The sequence below is a fragment of the Myxocyprinus asiaticus genome, chromosome 43 (genome assembly GCF_019703515.2).
Source record: "Myxocyprinus asiaticus isolate MX2 ecotype Aquarium Trade chromosome 43, UBuf_Myxa_2, whole genome shotgun sequence".
NCBI classification, from domain to species: domain Eukaryota; kingdom Metazoa; phylum Chordata; class Actinopteri; order Cypriniformes; family Catostomidae; genus Myxocyprinus; species Myxocyprinus asiaticus.
Window position 1 is genome coordinate 24,002,467 of NC_059386.1, and position 16,482 is coordinate 24,018,948.

Below are 16,482 nucleotides of genomic sequence, written 5' to 3' on the forward strand. Positions count from 1 at the left end.
GCTCTGTTACGCAGCACTGTAATTGACAAAAATATCTCCAATGTAAGGTTCATTTGATAAAAATAATACAATATTATGTTGAAAATTATTTGTTCTATTTTAATTTGATTCAAGTTTTAAAGACTTTGTTTATTTAAACACCATTTTGATGATAAAATTTAAATAAACTTTTTATATGAATTCACAAAAATAAATAAATAAATAAATAAATAAGAGGTATTGGTGAGTGCTGAAAATGAAGTATCGGTACTTGTACTCGTTTAAAAAAAAAAAAAATAAATAAATGTATCAGGACATCCCTACACAAGGAAGTCTTTGTATTAATGTATGCTGATGTATTGGATGTAGTCTGATGTATTATATTTAATCGGATGTATTAAAATGGCAGATTAAAGTGATAGTTCACCCAGAAATAACAATTCTGTCATCATTAACTCATCTTACCTCATGCTGTTCCTTAACCGGAAGACTTTCTTTATTCCTTGAAAAAAAAAAAAAGAAAAAAGATGTTAGGCAGAATGTAAGTCTCAGTCACCATTCACTTGCATTGTATGAAAAAAAGATGTAATAAAAGTGAATGGTGACTAAAACTAACATACTGCCTAACATCTCCTCTGTGTTCCACAGAAGAAGTAAAGTCATATTGGTTTGGAACAACATGAAGGTGAGTAAATAATGACCAATGGTGAACTACCCCTTTAAGAATCCACAATGAAACCAAAAAGTCTAATGATTGATGTATTGAAATTGGACTGAAGACTTTATAATTAATTGAACTGCATTAAGCTTCGATTTATCAGTCTTCTTAACAGGCAAACCAAACTCCAATTAACACTTGTGTTTCTAATTACAAAAAAAAAGAAGCACCTTAGCTTGTCTATTTGTTCAATTATTTATGCCAGCAGTAATTTGTGTCAGGACTAAGTACTTAAGTTAAATGAGCATTTGATAAGGTGGCATTTTATTAGCAAAAAAACCCTTTATCTCTGCAATGTGGAAATCTGACACTTTTTCTGACTCCGCAGATGGTCTGAAAACCTTATAAAAATGGTGTTACTGTTTTTTGGCGCATATCTGAACTATGTTATGTACCCCAAGCTGAGATAGATTTGGCAGCAAGCAAAGCTAATTGTTTTCGGAATATGAATTTGAAGGCGATTGACTGCACTTTAAATCATGACAAAGGTCTGAGTATCGACACCTGATTTAGTGAGCTCGTGCTCTGCGAAGAGATCAAAGCTTTTGCCTAGTTTTTTTTCTCTCTCTCTCTCCTCTGGCTGTGTGTCTTGACTCTTAAATCAATGCTCATCAACGATTTGAAATTACAGCCAGATTAAATCCCAATTTCATCACTAGGAGTCCCATCAGCAGAGTTTCATTTAATTACATCAGCCTAGAAACGGAGAATCAAAGTTGTTTGTCAACCTTTATTTATCCGACCAAAATGTCAACACAACCCAAAACAATGCCAAGCTAGTTATACCAACCACGGTTTCCTCATCCGAACATTAAATGATGCAAACATTTCACATTTAGAGACATCAAGTAAAAATCCTCAAACCCATTTAAGAAGGAAACGACTTGGAAAAGTGGTTTACCTTGTACGATGAGATGCACTTTCGTTGACTCCGGTTTCTTGTTCGTGAGAATGGAACATACATACGGCCCCTCATCATATAGGTTCACATTTAGAATCTTTATACTGTATTCAGTGATTGCTGTGTTTAGTAGGACCACCCGGGGGTCCAGAGTCCACTTTTCATTGCCTGCGAAGAGTATAGTTGTCCGGTTGAGCCATGCCACCCGAGATACTTTGTTGTCCACATTGCACCTGTTGAACAAGAGAAAGACACAAGAGAAAAATGATTAATTGTCATAGTGTATGTTATACAGAAATATATGAACCACAAAGATGTACGTATATGGTTATAAGCATGATGCCTTCGTTTTATTTGAGAGTGTCTCTGAAAATGCCCTGCAATTTAATGAAGACAACTCAGTTTAAAATGAATCATGCATTCTTTAGACACATGGACAGTGTTGTAGTACTCGAGACCGGACTCGGTCCGAGTCCAACACCATGTTTTCATGGTCTTGGTCTTGTCATGGACTCGTGAGCAATTTGACTTGGTCTTGACTCGAACAAGTGCGGACTTGGACTTAACCTGCAGTCTGCTATACGTTTATAAGACGTACAGTATGTCTCGGATGTCAATAAGACATTCAGCAAATGTCTTTGAGATGATTATGATTTAGAATGATTGTAAATCTGATCTTTTTAAGATGTTTAGCAGATGTTAGATGCTTTCCAGATGAAAATATCTAAAACAGAGATCTCAGAGACATACGTGTGCTATCTGGGTTCATTGCACTTTGTTGGTTTAAAAGGCCTCTAGTCTTTTAGAAACACTTTAGACATTAGTTGAATAATTTAATAACGTAATATTGTTTAACCGACATAAGCTGAAGAAAATAATAAATTAGGTTTATTTGAAATATGCACCTAGAGTCAATAGTTCTTTAAACTACACATTTAATACATTTATAAAAAACTCTTGTCTTAGACCTTTTTTCTCGGTCTCGGTCTCAACTCGGACTCAGCCCTCTTTGGTCTTAGTCTTGACTCAGACTCAACCCACTTCTGGTCTCGGTCTTGACTTGGACTTGGATGTGCTGGTCTCGATTACAACAACAATAATGAAAGAGTGTTATCCTATGACTAAGGATGCCATATTTGGAGAGTATCTCTCATTATCACCTAGTACTCATTCTCAAAAAGTAAGTTTTACAGTAGCCAAGCTAACATCTTCCTGAAGAAAAAGCCTAAAAACAATGATTTATATTCCAGACACAATACTGAGTGCTAACCCCAAGCCTAACCTTCAATTCAACAGACTTTGCTGGAGAAATATAAAAATGCCCATAATATCACTTCAGCTTCTTCGGAATACAAAAACTGTGACAAGGCAACAGGTATATGAACAGATCTGTCCCCCTTTTTCCTTTCCTTTTTCTATTACAGATCTTGAGAATAAGTTTGAAAATGACAATAGCTTTTCATCTTATCCAGGTCGAATTGCAGTGAGAAAAATTAGGGCAATTCTGGGTGATAACTAGCTTTCATTTTAGAAGAATCTAGATATGACACTACAGTTGTCTCTTCCCCAGGAAAGGACATTTCTTAAAACTGCAGAAAAAGACCTAGAGGGGCTCAACATACTTATCTTTTTTCAACTTTTGAATGACAGCTCTAAAGGTTAGGACTAAGCGGAAAGAACTATGTTAAAAAACTCTCGAACACAAAGCAGTGTACCACATCAAAAAGTAAAATACTCTTTTCACTGCAACTACTGTTTATTTGTTAATAGTTATTTAGTCCTACAATAGCAAAGAATGTACTGTGTTGATGTGGTTTTAACAATGACACTTACCAGGTGCATTGAGCATTTTCAAAATGCCATTTCCAAACCATTCACATCAAAATGTCAAAAACACTGCAGTAATTCATATTATTCTTAAATAGGGCTTTATGCTCAAGGTCAAAATCAGTAAATAGATTATCAGACCCTTTACTGGAGAATGTCCCGGCTCTGAAAATTAGTCAACAAGAGGGCACTTCTCAAGATTTGGCAAATCTGGGCAACAATAGCAACCATGAAGCGAATGCTTTCTCAGGATATTCTTCAAAAGGAAAAGCTCTTTCTGAGTCTGTTAATCTATGCAGAGTGCTGAGCGCAGGAGAGCTTGCAGATGATTTGAACCATAGAAAACCAGAAGATTAAGCGCAATCTATAATCATGCATGCTCTGCAATTTTTATTTGGGAATCACTATGCACATTTGAACAATAGAATGGATTTATTTTTAAAGTTCAGTTCAGACATTTCAGTCTAAAAATAGCCTTACACTGTAGTCTTAACACCTTGAACATGTTGGGGAAAAAACAGTGTTCAATAACTTATTTTAAATCTTGGCGCAGTGGGACTCATTTTCTTTGACTTAAAATGCCTATAATAAAGGAAATTCTCATAACCACAGATAACATCCTGCAAATTTGATTATGTACATTAATTCTGCATGCAGCACCCTTCATATTCCAAACCAGGCTGTTCGTCATGTTCAAATATGAGCCTAACTGATAAGTATTTGGAATTTTACCCTTATTTTACCTGAGAGGAACACATTGAGTTTAAAATCATAATCAGCATTATAATGACATTAGCTTGATTGTTATTCTGTTGAAGTATAAAATATAAATTTAAGTGGTTTATTGGTGAACACTTTGAACTTTGAATAGGAAGGTCATCATTCCAATCCCACCCAGGGCACCTTTTCTGACCATTTTGAGCAAGACACTTAACACTCCATCTGCTGCAGGGATGCTGCAGGACAGATTGTGTGCTCTGAATTTCTCTGTCTGCCTGTGGAAGATAAGATTACCAATATGCAAGATAAAGAATTATTATAGTGACTGTGTGAACTGCAAAGTAAGTCCTAAAGCCCTAACCTACAATGAGAAATCATTCTAAATATCCTTAAGTTTCTAAAACGAATATGTTAGTGTTTTATATTCCAACACTAAACAGGTCCAAGACTTGTTTTAAATCCTTTAAGGTGAAGTGTGTAATTTTACATGTTAAAATATCTTCTCCTTCCCTGGCTTATTATGCAGGGACAACTAAAAGTAAGTTACTTGTACATACTGTAGCTTGACTCCCCTGAAAAGTGTACACACTTGCACTCTATCAAATATTGATCTGTTTGTTTGAGTATCCCATCCAATCGGACATAGCTACATTGGCTAAGTCAATGGCGTGAGTGTGGGGAGGGACTATCTGTGTGAAGAAATTACACACTTTACCTTTAAAATATCAAAATCTTTATGTTTATGCAGAAGCAGTTCAAACCATATTCTGCAATCTCCTCACATAGTATATGTGTACATTAAACAGCATGCATTCGTTTAAAATCATCCATATGAAACAGCCAGTATAGCCATTTACATATGCATATCACCCAGTGTCTCTATAACAAATGCAATATGCTATATGTCTTTCCACAATGTGTTTGAAATGACCGTCACTTGAGTATAAAACAAGGAAAAGGCATATAGATCTTTCCACACTGTGCTAAAAAGTAAGAGGTGTTTCTTGGAAGGCAGAACCTCCATTATCCAGCATTGACAGGGTGAGATCAGACCTCATTCAGTGAACTAATGACTCTGTCGCAACAGCCCCTTGCACTTCAGCCTAATGGACTGTCAGCCACCTTGGTGCAAGATCGTTTATATAAAGAAATATCTTCTCAACTCAAGCATGTTCTAAAATACATTATAAATACAATTTTCCACAACACCCTTACTCAAAGAGAAAAAAGCTACTGTTTTTATAAAAAAATAGAAATGTAGTCCATTTTAAGGTAACCATTTTAAGGTAAAGCTGCATACAAGACATGTGCTACATATGAAAAATCGAAGAGCAAAACTATATAGAAGCTATGAACTCACTAATTTATAGCCTGCTCACATGAAAAGTACTTGACTGTAGCACATGGTTCCCAGGGGTGGAAATTAATGAATTACAGCTACTCCCTTTACAGTACTTGAGTAATTTGTTTTAATTGTTCCACTTTTTTGAGTATAAATAAATTATAGTACTTTTACTTGAGTTGATTAAAACTAAAGTAATCTACTTCACTTCATTTTATTTTCACTGCAATTATAAAGTAGAATAAAATTACATAACATCCCTGAATATTTGGCAAGGTATAAGAATAAACACACTACATGGCCAAAAAAAATATATTCCATACTCTAATATTTCGTTGGACCGCCTTTAGCTTTGATTACAGCACGCATTCGTTGTGTCATTGTTTCAACAACCTTATGCAACGTCACAACATTTATTTCCGTCCAGAGTTGCATTCATTTTTGGCCGAGATCTTGTATTGATGACAGGAGAGTCGAACCACTCCGTAAAGTCTTCTCCAGCACATCCCAAAGACTTTCAATGGGGTTAATGTCAGGACTCTGTGGTGGCCAATTCATGTGTGAAAATGATTCCTGAACCACTCTTTCACAATTTGAGCCCAAAAAATCTTGGCATTGCCATCCTGGAATATGCCCGTGCCATCAGGGAAGAAAAAATCCATTGATGGGATAACCTGGTCATTCAGTACATTCAGGTAGTCAGCTGACTTCATTTTATTGCCGCATAACATTGCTGATCCTAGACCTGACCAACTGAAGCAACCCCAGATCATAACACTGCCTCCAGAGGCTTGTACAGTGGGTATTATGCATGACGGGTGCATCGCTTCATGCACTTCCCTTCTTACCCTGACGTGCCCATCGCTTTGGAATAGGGTAAATCTGGACCACATGACCTTCATCAGACCACATGACCTTTTCCATTGCTCCACAGTCCAATCTTTATGCTCACTAGCAAACTGAAGTAGTTTTTTTTTCTGATTAACCTAACTAACAAGTGTCTTTCTTGTGGCCGTACAGCTGTTTAGTCCCAATTCTGTAAGTTCTCGTCGCATTGTGCATTTGGAAATGCTCTTACTTTCACTATTAAACATAGTTGTGAGTTCTACTGTCGATTTTTTACGATGTGACTTCATCAAGCATTTTAGTGTTCTCTGATCGCGATCATTCAAGATTTTTTTCTGAGCACATTTCTTCTAATAATGCGTTGGACAGTTCTTAACCCAATTCCACTGATTTCAGCAATCTCCTTAGTTGTTTTCTTTGCTTGATGCAGGCCAATAATTTTCCGCTTCTGAAACACAGTAACATCTTTTCCAAGACCACAGGATACATCTTCCGACATGGTTGTTTAAGGAATAAGAAGCTACACATTGCATCAGTTAGAGTTAAAAGAATTGTTGCCAGCTGAAATATATTAATCACTGCAATAATGATCCAATCATAGGCTCTTAAGTATCTGCTTATTTAAATCCAAACAGCGATTTTTTTTTTTTTTTTTTTTTGGCCAGGCATTGTATGCTTCCAAACTGAAACGTGCATCTTGCAGCATGACGGAAACCTGCAGGGCACAACAGCATGCTCCAGAGGTGGGACAGTGTGAATCATCTCTGCGCAATTTATCCAGGCTTCATTGCAACGCAACGCAGACCACAAAACTTATGCGATCCTTTTGAGTTCTACAGAGAATGCTGTACTTTGAAGCGCTTTGGAGAAAGTTAATTATCTGAAATGGATAGACAGCCTTGACATTCTAAACAGCACCAACAAAAAAGAAAAGAAAAAAGCGGAGTCAACACTGCCATGCACCAACATCAAAAACGAGGCTTTTCAAACTACAGAACATCACCCTTACTGAAATGTATCACGTTTATACTGTGAATGATTTCCCAAGGTTTTGGTGACACTGCATATTTTTTGTAAACTGGAGTGATAGCTGCTGAAAATTGGGCTTGGACATCAAGGGTAAAAAATAAATTTTAAAATGAACAAAAATATAATACTTTTTTCAAACAGTAATAATAATTTGCAACATTACTAATGTTTTTGGCAATATTCTTGATCAATTTAATATATCCTTTGGTGAACAGAAGCACAATTTCTTTCAAAAGCAAAAATGCCTTTGTGTTCTAAATCTTTGAATTGTAGTGTATATAATATAGACCAGAGTTTCTTAAAAAATTGGGTCACATAGCCATATGTGTTGGGTCGTGACATATTTTAATATATGTATAGTTACTTCCTTAGTAAGAATAACTGAAATTGCTAAGAGGAAATGTGCTCTGTTCAGTGGACTCTTTCACGCTGTAGTGCTGGCCAGGACTGTCTTTTGGCTCTTTTTCACAATATCATTTGAAAGGCACGCTCTCTCTCCGCGATATCAGGCGAGGCGGAGGCACTGTCAGGTGCTGAGGCGATGTGGTCAACAGGCCACAAAGCTTGATATTTTCATGGCACCGCAGTTACAGTGTACACTAGCCAAACAGAAAGATGACAAATTCATTGATTCATTTGTTTGTCTCGGTTTTATATCAAGTAGTTCAAAGTAATGAGGCACTCTTAACAATAAAATAAGACGACAGCTCCTCAAGCAGCACATGCAAATCGAGAGAAAGCTGCAAAAATTCTGTAAGAACAAGACGAAAATCAGTTTTTCAAGCAAGTCAAGAAAATAGATTAGAATTAATGTAGCGGTGAAGATAAGCATGCTTCTTGAGTTCTGTCTATCACAGTGGGATAAGTGAATTGCTAACAAACAATCGCTATGTGTCATGCAGTTAATTTTTTATTGTCCAATGATCCTAATTAGATAAAAAGAGATCAGAATGATGAATAAATGTCAGCTTGACACTAATTTATTGAACTTGTCTGTTCTGTTAAAACTATTATTCACAAATATATGAACCATTTACCATGACAACCATATTTTCTGCCACAATTATTGCAATTTTTTGGCAATGGTTGCCATGGTGCATGTTAAAAGTGGTTTCAATATATATATATATATATATAAAACGATGAACTGTAATTGATTACTACTATTTGAAAATGTGCATATTTGTGTGCATGTTCAAATGTTTAATTTCAGTTCAAATGTTTTTTTATTATTATTATTATTCTTTGAAAGAATAATAATGAGTTCTGTAGTAGTCTGTTTATATCACTGTTGTTTTGGTCATAAAAAAGTGAATAAATTAACAGATACAGCAAAAACAGCGTATTGCACAGTTTTGTAAGTGTTGGTTTTCAAATTTCTAATTTGGGTCCTGAGCCGAGGAAGTTATAGAACCCCTGCCATAGACTATGTGATATAATTTTCATAAAAGTATATTCAGCAAACTATTTATTTACTCTTACTTGAGTTATATTATTTCTCAGTACTTCTACTTGTACTCAAGTTAATTATTTCTTCAGTGGAGCCTTAAAGCGAGGTAAATGTTCTCCCAAACAGATGAGGTTTTTAAGACTAACACTCTAACAAGTTTTAAATCAACAAAAACTTCCTCCCTACCCTAAACCTTAAATGTAAACCTATCCGAAAGTGTCAAAAATTAAAAAGCAAATATGCTTCTATGACACTTTCGACTCAGGTGTCGACTCGAATTCTCTTCGGAATCATACCCATGGTTCTTCTTGTTGTAAGTGCAATGCTCTATCATCAACAATCAACTTTATTATGCGTAAACAAGCTCATAAATTTAGTTGGTGTGTAATGCAAACATTAAAATGCATCGTCTTACAAGTCATTCTCTGTAGTAAAAGTGTTTTGATATCATAAGATAGACTTGTGTGCAGTGATGGGCACAAATACATGAAAATGTATTTAAAATAAAATTACAAAATACCTCAGTTTAAATGTATCAAAATAAAATACTAAATACTGTGTGAAAAAAAAAAAAATATATCAAAATAAAATACAGTATTTTGTATCTTGAAAATACACAAAATACATGTAAAATGTTCCATTCAATGAAGTACCATTATTAGGTATTATATAAGCTTATGTTTACCTTATATAAAATAATACAATACCTAACTATTAAATGTAAAAGGTTTGACACATTTATAGTCACGTTGTGGAAAGATCTGGTCAGAAATGTTTTTTAATAGTCTGTCATGATATGACATTAGATATGTCATACAAACATACTTGTTGACTCCAAAGAGCAATAAGCTTCTCATCCAAATGCAGTTTCAGTCGGCTTTCACAAAGTTACATTTTAATCGGACCAAAACTGGGAAATTTAAGTTGTAGTTATTTTTTCCCGTCATTAGTTGCTTTTTATTTTATTTCTGCATTTAGAAGTACCTGCTCTCACATTTACAGAGCTCTCTCTCTCTCTCTCTCTCTCTCTCTCTCTCTCTCTCTCTCTCTGTCTTTTCTGCCACAACACAAAAGAAGTGATCGTGAAGATGAAGTACTTTTCCTTGTGAAAGTGTGTGATTGTTTATTTATCCAGTCGAGGCTTGTTGTAGAACGCATGTCAACACGCAGCTTTCAGTGAGTAAAGAAATGCATCCAATAAAAACAGACTGTTTTGGCTCATTTTAGTGCATGAAAAAAGCTTGGTGACAGAATCTGAGTTTGATGAAAACATTCACATCAGCTTGATGTTTTGTCCATTCTTCAGTAAAAGAAGAAGCTCACTGGTCACTTGACCAGAACACAAGACCCCGCCTCAGTGACAGAATGATTTTTTCAAACAAAACGGATGTGTTTTTTTCAGTCTTTGAAGCCATTAACTCAGCAGGGAGTCTCGACAGTCAAGTGATTAACACCTCCCACTGAGAGACGCTAATGCGTGCTCTGTCTCCCTCTACCTGACCAGTGATTATATTAATGAAGCTTACACCTGAAAATCATTGGAAAAATTGGCTAGTGAGATGGCACCTTAACAACAACTGATTAGCTAGCTAGACTGACTAGCTATCGCTAATGTTCTGTGATAGTGCTAATGCTATTTTCGCCTTGCCAGTGCTCTTTTATTATGTCATGTTAACTGAAGGCCAATCTGAATTAATTTCCATTTTAGCTTTTTAGCTAGCTAAACAATAACTAGTGAACTTGTTAACAATAGTTACAAGCTCGATAGCTGGCTGCTGACTACTTTTGATTTTGTCATGTTGACACGCATTGCATTGGCCATGATGCTCCATATTGTTGTTGCTGTGATGATTCATGAAATGTTCCATTCAACTCGGAGAGTCGGAATCTCCACCCTTAAACTGGGGAAAGAATGACACATTATGTCAGACTTCTAACTTAGAAACTCGTGCGGAAATCTTCAACTCCCCTTTCGTCGAGATGCAGGTGTGTGTTACGTCACACAAACATTTCGGCACCCAGGGCAGGGATGTTTACAGTCAGTGACAAACATTCACTTATATTAAATATCAGGTTCTTACATTAAAGGATAATAAAACATGTTTATCAAACGTTTGGCAGAGACAGGTGTTCAAAACACGGTTAATTACACTCTCTTTTGATTATCGTAATGATAGCATTGCAGTGCCGTACATCAGTTTGGTTGCTATAAGATGTTTCTGACAATCAGTGTACTCCTCAAAAACACAACGTAATCAATCTTAAAATTAAAAATAAGCTCCCTCTTTGACACGTTTGTGTTAAGTTGTCAGGTAATTGTCACTGAATTTCGAATTAAGTGAAAAGTCACATCATGCATGATCGACATCGATCATCGCTTTCATGATTGATCAGTGCTGCCACATCCGAGTACCCGAGTACTCGTGCTCATCCCTAGTGAGATGTATCATAGCTACCATAATATTTTAATGGAAATTAAATAACAGTTGCCAGCAATTATGTTTTTTGCGACAAGTAGAATCGACCATCACATCCTCACCTTATCTTACTACATATTTCCTTGCAGGAGCGCAGAAAATTTGCTCACCCAAAGCTAGATGGAGCCGTTCTCTCTGATATCTGCAGCTCGCGTGCATGAAAGTTGGGGTTGGGGGGGGCATGACTGAACTAGTTGATACAGGAAATCAGCGGCCCAATAAAGAGGTTGACTGGCACAAATTATTTTATGTATTTTGAAAGTACACAAATACCAAACTTAAATGTATTTAGATACTGTAACAAAGGTTTCCACAGTTCAAGTGAGTCAATTTTTTTTCACAAATAACCAGCAATCATTGTACAGCTTCACTCAAAACATAAGACGGCTTTTCAGCATCACTCAAATAAAGAGTCCGCTTTTTAGCTTCATACAACACAAGGCACTCTCTCAGGGGTCAGACACGAAGACTCTGGTCTGTCTATCTCTCTCCTCTCTCTGTGAACTGGCCGTCTTTTTATTTCCCCAACTCTCACTGAGAAACATAGAGGTGGTAATTAGTCATAATTCATCTCAGGTGAATGTCTTTACCGCTCTCTCTCTCCCCAGAGGGGCGCTTGACCATGCCCTCACCTCTAGAGATACAAATTACATCTGATTTTTTCAAAGACTTTAAAATACAAAGTACCAATACGTATTTCAAATATATGTATCTGAAATACTACCCAACCCTGCTTGTATGTGGAACAGGGTGAAAAGTAAGTAATTATTAACTGAAAAAATAAATAAATAAAAAATAACACTTTACAACTGTTTTTTTATAGTTAATGCATAAGGTATAATGAACTAACAATAAACTATATATATTTATGCCATTTATTCATCTTTGTTAATGCTAGTAAAAAAAAAATATATATATATATATATATACTGTATATATATATATATATATATATATATATATATGTATATATATGCCACTAATGTTGTTAACTAATGTTAACAAATGGAAACTTATTGTAAAATATTACCCTGAAAATCTATTGTTTTACTCGCAATTTGTATGAAAGTGAATAAAATACATTGTTGTAGCGCCTCTAGTGTTCTTTACACCAAGAAAATGCCATGATATATTTACAACAATTAACGTAAAAATTGTTTTGCAACAATTTTAGGTATAGTAATGTGATTCTCTTAGACCAGGTCGCTTACAGTGGTGGCCAAAAGTATTTGCACCCATGGTAAATATGAGCAAAGAAGGCTGTGAAAAAAAAAAATTCTTTATTGTTTATCATTTTGATCTTTCATTTAACATATTCATAAAAAATATATCCTAATGGATATCAAACAACTGCAAACACAACACAAGTTTTATCAAAAAACAAATATTTTTGTCAAATATATGTGTGGCACAATTATTGGCACCCTTTTATTCAATAAATTGTGCAACCTCCCTTTGCCAAGATAACAGCCCTGAGTCTTCTCCTGTAATGCATAATGAGGTTGGAGAACACATGGCAAGGGATCTGAGACCATTCCTCCATACCAAATCCCTCCAGATCCTTCAAATTCCGAGGTCCACATGGTGGACTCTCCTCTTCAGTTCACCCCACAGGTTTTCTATGGGGTTCAGGTCAGAAGACAGGGATGGCCATGGCAGAATGTTAATCTTGTGGTCAGTGAACCATTTTTGTGTTGATTTTGATGTGTGTTTTGGATCATTGTCTTGCTGGAAGATCTAACCAGGGCCCATTTTTAGCTTTCTGGATGAGGCAGTCAGGTTTAGATTTTTTTTATCTATTGGTATTTGATAGAGTCCATGATGTCATGTCTCCGAACAAGATGTCCAGGACCTCTGGCATAAAAACAGCCCCACAATGTTAAAGATCCACCACCATATTTAACCATGGCTACCTCTCTGAGAGCTCCACACCCAACTCTGGTGTTTGCTGCCAAAAAGCTCTATTTTTGTTTTATTTGACCATAGAACCCAGTCCCATTTAAAGTTCCAGTAGTGTCTAGTTCGCAAGATAATACAATCCTGCATTGGGTATAGTGTAAACGTGTTTGGCATGCTGTCCTGGGCAAAGGGTACGAGGCTTGAGATTTGACCCGAGCTTGAATACCCCCCTGGATTTAGATTAGTTATTGATGAATAGATAGGTGGAGATAGGGAGGTAGCAGGATGCCAGAAAGAATTGATGCCATGTAGAGGTAAGCAGCTGTTTTTATATGCTTACTCTGGCAGTGTGATAGGTCGGATTAAATGAACTTGTTCCTCCCGAACTTTGTTTATGAAACTCCATTTCAGCAGTTTACAAGTTAATCTGCTATGCCCCAAACATGGGGGGCCACCCCCCCTCCATATGCAATTGGTTCGACGGGATGGGCCCGTGCAGCGAACGGGTGAACCCCGCAGGAGAGGGGCTCAACTGCCTCTCAAGCAAGCAAGCCCATCCTGCAATCGAACGGTGCCCTCACTGCATTCGAATGGTGGAGTCCTTACGGCGCTTCGAACGGGAAAGCCCAAGATACAAATAAACGTGAGTTAGCTCACACTGCATTAGAACGGGAGAACCCTCACTGTGATTCGAACGGGAGAGCCCTTGATGTGCTTAAGCAGGCGGGTCCTCATGGCGATTTGAGACGGGAGAGCTCCCGGACTGGCCGGGGGGGCCCTTGCGTCATCCAAACGGTAGGGCCATCCTATTGAATGGACAAGGATGTAGGAAGCGCCTCCTGACCCTGACTATAAACATTTTCGTGATTAGCTGATAAAGGCTTTTTGTGCCTTTTTGATGTGGAGATGGTTGGTACGGATGTAGCTGTGATATGCGTTGGATAACCAACAGCCCAGTAAACCAGAACTGGGAAAGTGCTTGAATCTTTGTAGTTGACGAAGAGAGGATAGAGAAGGGATTTGGTTTGGGACCCTCTGTAATGGAGATAGTGTGCTAGAGATTGGAAGGGCTGGATGGGAGTTGGCAGATTGAAGATGAAAATTGAATGTCCTCTTTTGTTGATCTGATTCGCATAAATGATTTACTCTGCTTCGTATCCTGTATCCTACTGACATAAAGTTTGCATGGTGATTCAAATGGGTAAGCCCAACCTGTATTCGAATGGGGGTCTTCCCACGTTCGAATGGAAGAGGCCTCACTGCGGTTCAAATGGAAGAGCCCACGGCCTGGACATGGTGACTCTCGCTGTATTCGAATGGGAGAGCCCTTGCTATGTCATTTGGAGTTTGTGCCTAAGAATTGGATTAAATAGACAGGGTTGGGAGGGTTACTTTTGAAATGTATTCCACTACAGAATACATGCTGTAAAATGTCATTTGTAATATATTCCGTTAGATTACTCAAGGTCAGCAACATATTCTAAATACTTTGGATTACTTCCTCAGCACTGGTAGATTTTTTTCACTTGTTTTGATTATAAAAACTCTGCCAGTACAGTAAGACAAAATACACATGTTAAAAATACATTCTCTGAAAAACCTAAATATCTTATGCAGTGTTGTTTCTAAAACAAGAAAAATTTAATTGATCTTGTTTTAAGGATTTTTTGATATTTTTACAGGAAAACAATACAAAAATTATTATCAAGAATAAGAATTTTTGCCCTAATATCAAAGGTCTTACTAGAAAAAATAAAATTATGATCCAACGTGAATTTTCTTGATAAAAAAATACGATCGTGCCTGATAACATGTGCATGTAAAATGGCTAGAAATAGCATTTTAGCTTAGCGTAAAGCTGACAATTTTCACAAAGTTTATTTCTATTTCTTCTGCTCCAAACTTACTTCAAACTTACTTCTCTGTCTGCTCGTATGAATGTAACATATCATAAGAAAGTGTTTCACCGCTGTTCAAATGCACTTTGGATCGCATCATTTATATGTATAAATGTTTTCCATCTGAAAGGACTAAATATTAAATGAAACAAATGACAATAAAATGCAAAGTAATCTCTTCAGTGTCAAAATACTTTTTTAATGTAACTGTATTCTAATTACCAATGATTTAAATTGTAATTGTAGTGGAATACAGTTCCTTATATTTTGTGTTTTAAATACGTAATCCCATTACATGTATTCCGTTTTTCCCCAACCCTGTTAATTGATACTATATGGGCGCCGTTTGCAGTAGTGTGATGAATAAATATGACTTATTATATTGATAACCTGTAATAAATTCTACAGAAAAACTAAAATATTGTGAGGATGAAGCAAAATGTGAAGCCAAATCATCTGGCGCCGATGTCAACCTGTTACTTGAAGCTTGAGTGGAGTGCAAGGTTATGACAGATTGTTGAAATACTTTAAAATCCTGCAGCAATTATGTTCTATGGTCAGATTTGTTAAGATTTTGTAATCCAATGATTTGGACAAAAGTAGAGAAGACTTGCCTGTAAAATTAAAATGATGGATTGATTTCACCTGCGTGAAATGTTTGTCCACGGCTGGAGCAGAGAAAGTCATGTTATGGTATAGAGATGTATAGAAGTTTGTAGAAGCGCTTGCTTCATAGTTATCGCAGCTGTGCAGCGATCTTGAATGCTGTGAGGAGGCGAGACACGTTTGCTGAATGATTCATGGTTGTGACGCGGAGGGCGACCCACCGCTTGAGTAGCTGAATTCGGCTCGGATCTGTTCGGACAGAAGCTGTATATAGACATAGTGAGATGTAGCATGTTCAGAGCAGATGCTGCAACAGTAGCGAGCTTGCGCTAAAATGTCTGCGCTGATTTGGAAAGATGTTTGTAATTAGAGCAGCGGTCGTTTGAAAGGAAGTTTGATTGTTGCATGATTACCCCTGTGTTCCAAATGGAACAAATCACACTCGAATGACACTTTGAAGGGAGAACAATCATGATAGTAATTTTGGAAGATAACTTCAAACGGAATTGATGGTAAAGTCTTTGAAGGGAACAGGGCATGGGTACAATCACTGAATGGAACACGCCCTAAATGAGCAGCACGGCGAGGTAATCAGGCTGACAGGAATCACCTGTGCGGAGAAACCGGATAGAAACGCTGGAGTGCGTTGGAATAATGTTTGAATTAAATTGTTAATCTTTTGATTCCCTCGCGTTAAATTAAAGTTGTAATAGAGCTCAAGACATGAAGCCGGAGAAGTGGCCATTCGCAGAGGCAGCCTCACGCTATCGGGACTGCTCTGGGTGGAAAA

At 36.8% G+C, this 16,482-nt stretch overlaps 1 protein-coding gene across 2 annotated transcripts in view; it reads right to left on the minus strand.

The window, feature by feature from the left end:
- LOC127433309 (opioid-binding protein/cell adhesion molecule-like) overlaps positions 1-16,482 on the minus strand; it is a 238,759-nt gene that overhangs the window by 88,019 nt on the left and 134,258 nt on the right. For both annotated transcript variants that reach the window (XM_051685093.1, XM_051685092.1), the window contains one exon: positions 1,599-1,831. In XM_051685093.1, coding sequence (XP_051541053.1) covers positions 1,599-1,831 — 233 coding nt within the window. The remainder of the gene's footprint in view (positions 1-1,598; positions 1,832-16,482) is intronic.